Source organism: Carassius carassius, chromosome 25 (assembly GCF_963082965.1).
Source record: "Carassius carassius chromosome 25, fCarCar2.1, whole genome shotgun sequence".
In the NCBI taxonomy this organism is placed as follows: Eukaryota; Metazoa; Chordata; class Actinopteri; order Cypriniformes; family Cyprinidae; genus Carassius; species Carassius carassius.
The window spans coordinates 7,920,805-7,930,683 of record NC_081779.1 but is presented as its reverse complement, the minus strand read 5'-3'; the positions used below and the strand labels follow the sequence as shown (position 1 = coordinate 7,930,683).

Here is a 9,879-nt window from a genome sequence, read left to right as displayed (position 1 = left end):
TTGCATTACTGCAACGTCTTTACAATTAGTTTTAAGGAATGATGGAAGTTTTCTGAAAATGTACTCCCCTTCAGGCCATCCGAGATGTAATGCTACATTTATCCAAAACTGGTCTGATAAAAACAACAACATCTATATGTTGGATGGCCTGAGGGGGGGTACATTTTCTCTATTGGGTATGGATATGCCTCATATACATTAGAAATAAAATGTTACGATTACTCAAGGGCTTCAAAATAAACCAGAGGGATGTGCTTAAGGACCACAGAAAACTGCAAATTCTATGTTTTCTGTAACCGAGTTGTAAAGCCAAAGGATGATAAAGTGCAGAAGACAAGAGTTTCACAGCATTCAACTCAAGCTAAAGCACTGCACTAACTCCCAATCAAGTGGCAAAAGTTTAATTCAGAATATCATCTGCACACAGAGTCGATATAGAAACGACATTACAAGAACGTTGTGATTGTAAAAACATTTTGCCTGGAGAGCCACTGTGAAAACACATTCACAGCAAGCAAACAGATAGGCCTTTTATTCAATAGTCATAACATATTTATTAGTATTTACAAATTTATACAGTCAAATCCATACAAAGACACAAAATGAGACATCCGGATAACTAAATAAATACTGTAAACGTGTAGTGAGTGACACAATCACCAGAACACTGCTGCTCTGATACTTGGTTTGAATTGAACTGAATACAAACAGTGTGTGTTATAATGCATCTGCGATTCTCAGCTAAGAGCTAAAATGCACTAAACGGATTTGCCCAAAAATAACTATATTGTAACAGTGATGCTTGTTTTGTCAGTTATTTTCTCAAATAGAGTGTTACGTTAATGCTTTCCCCCCCCAACAAATTAAATTTTCCTTGTTTATGGCTGTCCAACAATACCATTAGCCACAACTGGCTGGAAGAACTGAACTTGAAGGGCATATTTATTCAAAAACCCTCCAAATGTCCAATCAATCACGTACAAGCTTGAGGGTTTACTAGGATCTTCTAGAAGTGCCGAGTTCCTCACATTGTCCCGCTGCACAAGGAGCGGTCCTCACATCATGGGAAGATGACTGAGAAATCATATGCTTCTGCTTCTCTTGCACTATAAAACGTCATGCCATGTCAGTTCAGCTCCATGGTATCTTTCTTGGCATGGGAGTCCTCGGGGTTTTTTTTGGCGTAAGACAGAGAGAGATATTGGTTGAAGACAAATGTCAGTGTCACCGACTGATGTCGCGGTTGCCCTCCCAGCTCTTGCCGGAGCTCTGGTCAGCGCTGCTGATGGTGCTCTGAAAGAAAGGATGTCTCAGGGCTGCAGCCAGAGTGAGACGCTTCGCCGGCTCGTACTCCAGCATGGCCTCGATTAGATCGAAGAGCTGGTGATGCTCTTCAGCTTCAGACAGAAGATATCTCTGAGAGAGAGAGAGAGAGAGAGAGAGAGAGAGAGAGAGAGAGAGAGAGAGAGAGAGAGAGAGAGAGAGAGAGAGAGAGAGAGAGAAGAAAGATAGAGAACACTGTATGAGAACATTAACTTAATTCTAAAACAAATTTAGATCCACTATACACAATTACATTTGCTTTCCAGGCCAAATAAGTTCTCATATATATATATATATATAAATATAAATATAAAAATCAAAACTTTAGTTGTAAAAATATAAACCAAATAATAAATTCTGTAGTTTTATAATAAATTAGTTTGTTTTTTTAATTGCACAAAATTGTATACATCTAAAGAATTTATATATAAAAAAAAGGGGGAAACAAAGGTTGAATCAGAAGACTTAAATATGAAGTCTGTTACTTACCCGTAAAGGTTTGCAGTTTTCTCTGACGTATCGTCCTGCTGAAGAGTTCTCGTCCCAGTCCAGACGTCCACGATAAAAGTATTTCTGTTTCCTATGGGATGGAGAAAGGATCATTTTCGTAGCACAAACTGCTGTGCATGCAAGAATGAATGACATGTAAATTATGCTTTGAAGACAGGCTTTAGAAAACTGACAGTTACTAGCATCATCCACTTACCTTGTCTTACGAATCATACGTGATGGAACAGGGCCCAAAATTCTCTCCATCATGGCTAAATGCTCCCGATTATCATGAGTCTGAGACATCAAAAAAGAAAATTCAGATCGATAAGAACTGCATATTTAGATTCTTCGCACATTTTAGACTCTTGCTACACATTTTTGGTGGGTTTTACAATACAGGTATGACATGTTCCTATACAGAGATCTGTGCGTGCTTGAGGAAGAGAGAACATTAGTCAGCACATCTGAGGTCAAAGGGTTAATAACAGGTGTTTGGCTTTAGTGTGCGTACGTGGACACATGTGACCCTTAGAGTCTACCTGATCTTAAGCTGCTTAGTGAACATAAATAAGAGAGGTAGACTGTGTGGACCTGCTGTCATGACTCAGAAAGGTGGGGTGAAAAAGGAAGTAGTGAGGCTAGGTTTTGTACCTGGAAAAGAGTGAAGCCGAGGTAGTACTCAAAGATGATACTGCCTATACTCCACACATCACACGGCTGACTCCAGCCCAATTCTACAAGGAAAAAAACCATTTGGTATAACAGAGTTATAGAGTCATTGAATGGTGGCATCATGTTACTGCATCATAAACTTGTAACCAGGACATCGTACAGTATATTCAGTCAGCAGCAAGTGTGCACACTGTTCAGGTCGAAAACTGCAAAAATCTAATCTCAATTATGAATCTTTGCAAGGATTGTAGGTGAATTATTCAAATACATTACCACTGAATATGTTTGAGGTCAGTAAGATTGTTTTTAAAGAAATAAATACTTCTATTGAACAAGAACACATTAAATTGATCAAAAGTGACAGTAAAGACATTTGCTACAAAATATTTATTAAAAAAAAAAAAAAAAAAACTTTCTATTCAAAGAATTTGGGAAAAAATGCATTGTGTTTTCCAATAAAACTAAAGCAGCACCACTGATTTTAACATTAAGTAATGTTTCATAAGAAACAAATCAGCATATTAGAATGATTTCTGAAGGATCATGTGACACTGAAGACTGGAGCAATGATGCTGAAAATTCAGCTTAGTGATTACAGAAATAACGTGCATCTTAAAATAAATTAAAATAGAAAACAGCCATTATAAATTATAATTTCACAATTTAAATAAATAAATACCGCCTTGGCGAACACAAGAGACAATTTTTTTTTTCAAAATCTTACCAACCCCAATATATTTAAAGGTAGTGTACATATAAATAAGATCACCCTCTACTAACTAATTTATATTGACAGCAAAGCAACATACTTCATAACAGATTATTTCATAAGAGATTAAGGATGGGTATCAGCTTTCATGGCAACCAGTCTTACGTTGGACAATTCCCTGCAGTCTGTTGAAGTCACTGTGGTCTCTAGCTGGCTCTAATTAAATTCTTCATGGTGGAAAGGAAGAACCTAATCTGCGTTGCTGCAGTGATTAACTCATTCTAGTCTTGTCATGTATATGCTAATACCACCAGTGATTATAATTCAAATTTATGTCCAGGACACTGTGTATTGCTCAAACAACATGTTTGGTCAGTCAGCTGGCATCATCATCCTTACCTAGAATAACTTCAGGTGCTCTGTAGTGCCTGGTTGAAACAATGGTGCTGTGGTGCTCATGGTCAAATGTAGCGCTGCCAAAATCCACCACCCTCACTGCCGTGTTCTTCACAGTACGCTCATCTCGCTTCTACAAAAGAGAGGATCTATATTAGTGGTCAGCTAATGGGGGTTTCGATAACGGATGTCAACTTACAGAAAAATATTGGTTTGGTTAAAAGCTAATGAAACTCCTCACCTTCTCCACATTGTATGTGATTGTGAAGTCAGAGTTGACAAATAGGATGTTTTCTGGTTTCAGGTCTGTGTGGGTCAATTTGTTTTCATGCAAAACTGCAAATAAGGAGAAACGGACCAAATCAGCATATTTACAAGTAATATTATACAGGACTGGCCCTTTAATGCATGCCAAATGGAGTGCAACATCTGCATTATCTGTGAAAAACTTTTATTCCAACTTCAATATGATTTTTGAAAAGTGCGTTTACTTACACTTGACAGCTAAGCAGATCTGGTAGGCCATATGACGCACTTGGCTAATGGAGTAGGGCAGGTAATTGTTTTCTTTGAGGAAATCAAAAGTGCTCAGAGCCAACAGCTCAAAACTGATACACATATGGCCATGAAAGTCGAACCAGTCAAACATCTGCACACACAGACTAAGAATCGAGAAACACAGAAAAGAAGACAATATTGTTTAAGTTATCAATACAGTGGTCTTTGGTAATACTGCACCTAGATGCTCTATACTTTAAGTACTGCATGTACAATTAATCCAAACATGCTGGATTTCTGTTTATTTTGAAAAGACTGTGATCCAAACTCACTTCTTATTCTCAGGATCCTTCTCATTGATTCGCTCCAGTACGTTGATCTCCAGCCTGGCAGCCTCTTTGTACTTCTCCACATTTTTGATGATCTTCAGAGCGATATGTGCTCCACCCCTTAACCAAGCAAAAGAGCATACAAATGGTTCAGTCTTGTAGAAGTAGTAGTTGAAATTAAATACTTGATGGGACTGCAGTAAACAGAAGTCTTGTTTGTTGTAAAGAGACAAGTAAAACTGATTATCAAATGCTCACTATAGAGCAATAAAAGCACTGGCAAGAGAAGGGATGGTGCTTATTTTGCTGAACATGTTCTTAAAGGAAACATAAGCCTACAAGCCCTTGCTTTTCTTGCTGCCTATAATATTCACACACTACATTTCCTAGCCCCAAGAGCAAATATTTCCCAGCCTAACAGCTAGACAGACATTTTAACAGCCAAGCAACACTTTTTCATTTGAAGTTCACACCATGCTGGTTTTGTAATAAAGCAACTGATTGGTTGCTAAGAGATGACGCTCACCTGCGATGATCAATACACCGCATCACCCTCCCGAATGTGCCCTCACCCAAAGTGCTGACAATCTCATCTAAGAGACAAATAGAGGGAGAAAGACGTAGAGAAAGGGGAGGGGAGATGTAAAGAGAGCAATTAGACAGCACATTTAAAGAAAAATCCTAAACAAGCTTCCTAGAATCACATTTGTAACAATAACTGACTATTTATTTGGGTTAACCTTAAAAAAAAAAAAAAAACGGAAAGTGTCAATATGCACACATTCGAAAGGAATAAAGTAAACAGTTTTTCCAAAAGAGAAAGAAAATTCTAAATTAATCTCAAATCCAATTAAATTAAATAATTCTAATTTAATTTAATTAAATCTGCATTTCTAATAAAATTTTAAAAAAAAATGGCCCGACGTAGACATTCAAGCGGCCTTTATTAGATAGAAAGTTTAACTGAATCATTTTAAAACTACGGGATTGCTTCAAGTCAATTCGAAAACTAAAAATTACTGTATCTTATGAAAAATGACACGCATAGTCACTCTGGAAATATTGCGAAGGTCACAGAGCAATCACATGATTGATCGACAGCATACGATGTAGGTGCGATGTGAATCTTGATGCAGCTAAATGCTGCAGCAAGACCAGAATAAAACGCACATTATGGAGACGTGGAAAAGCTAAATCTGGGAAGCTGGCAGTCAAGAATTAAAAAGGAGCATAATTCTTTCACACAGCAACACAAACAGCCCAACCCCATTGAAAAGAATAAATAAAGGAGCTACTAAAAGACATGTTGGACATGCCTTCCCCCTTGCCTGTTCCGGCAAAAGGGGAGAACATTCTAAGGCAGTATCATCACCACCAACATCACGATCATGACCTCCTGCCCTCCCCTGTGTGTGTCTGCTGTGTGCTGGTACTGATAGGGAGAAAGGTTACGATATAGGAGTAGAGGAGTAGTAGTAGTGGCAGTGTGTACATCTCTCTTGCAGGACGTCGCCACTCCGACAGATCAGGTGACCCTCCTCGTCGTCCCTCACACACAGCGCCTGTGTCCCGCTGTCACTCCGCTGCTTCGGCCCCAGCCAGGGTCACAGGTCAGAGGTCGCGCCACGACCGCAGAGGGAGGAGGGGAGGTGGGTGGAGCGGGGTGAGTGGAGGGGGGCAGCCGTAGCCACGGCGTCGAAGATGAGCAGTGTTGAAGTTGTTGTAGGTAGGTTTGGTGGTCATGGGGCGATTCGTTTGACACCACGTGAGGAGATATATATAACGATAGGGATATAGTGCAAGGGATCAAGTCAAAGATAACATTTTACCCCTCCCTTCTTGCTTGCTTTCATACTCCCCCCCTCATCCCTCTGCCTAGCAACCCTGACAAAAAGTCACAAAAAGCAACCTGCATCAACATTTACTCATAGAAGTGCACATGAGTAAAGGCATTGCTAACTCACAACTATTACATCTCCAAAGCAAAAGATTGCTCTACTGGAAGACTGGAAATCAAATTAAAAATAGCTGAAATTATTAAATAACTTTATATGCTTTCATTTAAAAAAAATATATCTTTTTTTAACATCTAAAATGTGTGAAAGAGTTATATAGGTGAGTAGATAGAACAAGATAAAGAATAGATATCAGATATTAATTATGGAGGCACTCCCAACAAACCTATTTACTACTATTAATATTAACATTAATGTCTATTGGATTGAGCCTCACTATAATGCTACAGATGGGGCTAATTTGATTATAAACACTGAAAGCCAACACTTGGACTATCACTATTAAAAAAAGACAAAACGTCAACCAAAAGAAGAACATAAAACAAAGGAGTTCATACTTACCAAATCCTGGGGCTGTGGAAAAGAGAAGCGTTATGGAGAAAGAAAGAAAGAAAGGAGCATAGAGAGGTAGAGATGGGAGAAAGGATTTGGGGGAGGGAAAGAGCAGGCTTGGGTATTGAAGTACTCACCGAGGACGATGGGCTATAGGACCTGGTTCTACGCCGCCTTCGTTTGTGCTTACGCCTGCTGCCTTTCCTCCGGTACGAGTCCTCACGGTCCCGATCGCGGCCCCGGCGGTAGTCGTAGCTGGGCGAGGTGTCACGGGAGTAGTAGTTGCTTGGTGTCCTGTGCTCCCTGTCCCGGCTGTGGTCCAGGCGCCGATAGCTCTCGCCGTAGTGTCTGTCGTAAGGCCTGCGGTCTGAAGAACGGTTGTCGTAGCTGAGGAGAAGATAAGTGCCATTCAACACTACAGAATCACAGAATGATTTCTGTAATCACTGCATAGGCTACTTCCAGGTTTTTAATCAATATTCATTAAATTATAACTAAATATATTAGAGCTGCCTTTCCAAAATAATAAGGACTTTATCATATTTTCAGCTTGTGTTTTTTGAGCAGTGTAAGGCATCAAGCAATGGTAAACCATGAAAGTTTGGTCAATGCTTCCAGGACATGATCATACCTCCTGGATCGGGCATAGCCAGGATTCTGTCTGTGTCCTCTCCCCCTCCTCTCACGTTCACTGCTGGAGGAGAACGTCGGTGAGCGGCGATGCCGAGGTCTTCTCCCTCGATCTCTGTCCCGCTCCCGATAACGATCTTGGTAGCTGCAGTGGCTGGCCCTCTCCGAGGACGGGTACCGTCTGGAGTGTGGCATCTGCACAAGATACAACATATATTATGATAAATATGCGGAAAACTGATTTATTTATATACACACACTTTTTTCCCTTTTCTTTTTTATGGACATCTGAATATCTTAAAAGTAAAAGCTGAACTACATGAATATTTAAACAGCATATTTTAAGCAAGACAAGAACACAAACATAAATTGTTAAAATCTCAATGTGTTTTATTAAGTAGGGAAGCCTGACACATTTATAAAGTCACAGAGTAGTTATGCTCATCCCCTCTATTTTTTGTATATATATATATATATATATATATATATATATATACAAAAAATAGAGGGGATGAGCATAACTACTCTGTGACTTTTAGAAGTCACATTGATTTTTGTATTCTTTTCTTCTAAAAAATTAAAATAAATAATAGGTAAGCTAGTAAGCTTTTCACATGCTGGAAAATTTCTATAATTCAGCCATATAATCTAAACAATAATGAGTATAAAGAGGAAAAAGCAAACAACCATCTTAGGTTTTTACACTATTATTTACCCAGGGACAAGAGTGTTTAAAAAAGCCGATATGTGGGCAGTTTATAGAGGCAGGTCTAGAACAGATCTTAAATCACCTGAAGGACAGACAGAATGAGACGTTAACTTAACATGGGGAAATCAGAGATTTTAATTAATCAGATTTGCCACGTTATTTTTTATTGTACGGTTGACACACGTTAGTGTTAAGCAATACTGAATACTGAATAATGGGCCACTGCGATCTGCATCGAAAAGTTTATATTGAAAAAAATAAATAAATTAGGTATGATTTGAAGCTGGGATGCTATTTTGAGCTGGTTTGTGCTGGTCCTAAACTGGTCTGACCATCTTAAGACCAGCACATGACCATCAAAGGACCATTTTAAACCAGCAAAGGACCAGCTCAAACCAGCATCCCGAGTTCAAAACATACCTAACCAACATATGCTGTTTTTTTTCTCAACACGGATATCAAAGATTTTTATGCATATGAATTATTATTAAAACATTAAGGGAGAAAAATATGCGAGACCTCAGAAAATGAGAGTTAACAAATAAGAATATGACTATTTAAATATAAACATGTAGGTTATTTAAACGCGCTAGAGAGCATCTCAAATCTGGAAGTAAAGAAAGAAAAACAAACAGATAACTGAAGGGTTATAATGAAGAAATCCTGCCTCCAAATATATCAAGACCCAGTTATTCGAGACAACTTCTATATTTAGAGGAGAAGATGCAGAACGAGATGTGTAACAAGTAACGTTAAGGAAATACCAAGAACCTCGAAATGAACAGTAGTAATGAACGTGAGCAGATTTATTAGTTACAAAAAAACGACATTTTCTCAGAAACAAATGGATAGGTTAACCAACTAGCTCAAGTTGTTATTGTTTTTCATCACGATCTCTTTTACAGTTTAACGACAGGGAATCAATTTATTAGTCATCTCTATTTTTATAAAATGTGCAGCAATGTCGATCAATTACATGGCATCGTAACGTTTGAAAACAACAGATAAATATAATATATTTCTAGCTGACTAGAAGCTCTTCGCGTCGACGGCCATTTTGAGATCTTCTAATCTACAACGGGCCATTTCTCAAATGCTCGTTCGGGGGTAATTCGGCTCTGATTGGGGCCAAAAGTGTCAGACGGTAAAAAAAAATGTTTTGTAATCACCGTCTTAGCAGCCAGCCCTGTCCGTTTATCCCAAAGAAAATCCGTGTTGACGCTTCGCCTCCGATTTTCTTACTCGGGCCCAATGAAGAAGAAACAACATCCGGTCCCTCCTCCAACCGTCTTTATACGCGCGCGTGCCATTTGCACATCCGACGTAAACAACACAATATTTATTCCGTGATGATGATCCCCCAAAAAAGTGCAGTAACCAAGTAACAGTTACCACAATGTCCTCACAAAAAGAAAACAAAATGAAAAAATTAAAAACAGCTTCTTATATTTGAAAGACTCAGCTTTTTTTATTTTAAAGTAATAATAATTGTAGTTATTTTATTATGTTTGATACTACAGTGAGACTACCACAGCAGACAATTGTTTATATTACACATATTTTATCATAAGAGAAAAATGTATTCCCCCTCCCCCAACGTGATTAATATTTTAATAGTATTTTTCATACTTGGCTTTTTTTACCTGTATATTTAACTTTAAATAATTTACATACAAGACAAACATTACACAAAAAGTCATTTTTGATATTTGCTAATTTTATTTACATCGTATAAGTGACGATGAACAATACTTGTAGAGGTTAATAACAATA

The 9,879-nt window shown here is 38.3% G+C and overlaps 1 protein-coding gene across 2 annotated transcripts; it reads right to left on the bottom strand.

Moving 5' to 3' along the window:
• Positions 1-385: 385 nt before the first annotated feature.
• On the bottom strand, positions 386-9,429 carry LOC132104056 (dual specificity protein kinase CLK2). Of its 2 annotated transcripts, XM_059509250.1 has the most exons (13): positions 9,276-9,429; positions 7,399-7,592; positions 6,905-7,154; positions 5,912-6,002; positions 4,946-5,012; positions 4,423-4,539; positions 4,088-4,254; positions 3,834-3,928; positions 3,596-3,725; positions 2,467-2,549; positions 2,030-2,109; positions 1,813-1,903; positions 386-1,416 (listed from the first exon to the last, which is right to left on the bottom strand). In XM_059509250.1, exons 2-13 carry the CDS (start codon positions 7,590-7,592, stop codon positions 1,225-1,227), a joined length of 1,557 nt encoding a protein of 518 aa, XP_059365233.1. In that variant the 5' UTR covers positions 9,276-9,429; the 3' UTR covers positions 386-1,224. The 2 variants fall into 2 exon arrangements, with proteins under 2 accessions (XP_059365233.1, XP_059365235.1); XM_059509252.1 differs by lacking the exons at positions 5,912-6,002; positions 7,399-7,592; positions 9,276-9,429 and having other exon boundaries at positions 6,905-7,035.
• Between the last annotated feature and the right edge of the window lie 450 nt (positions 9,430-9,879).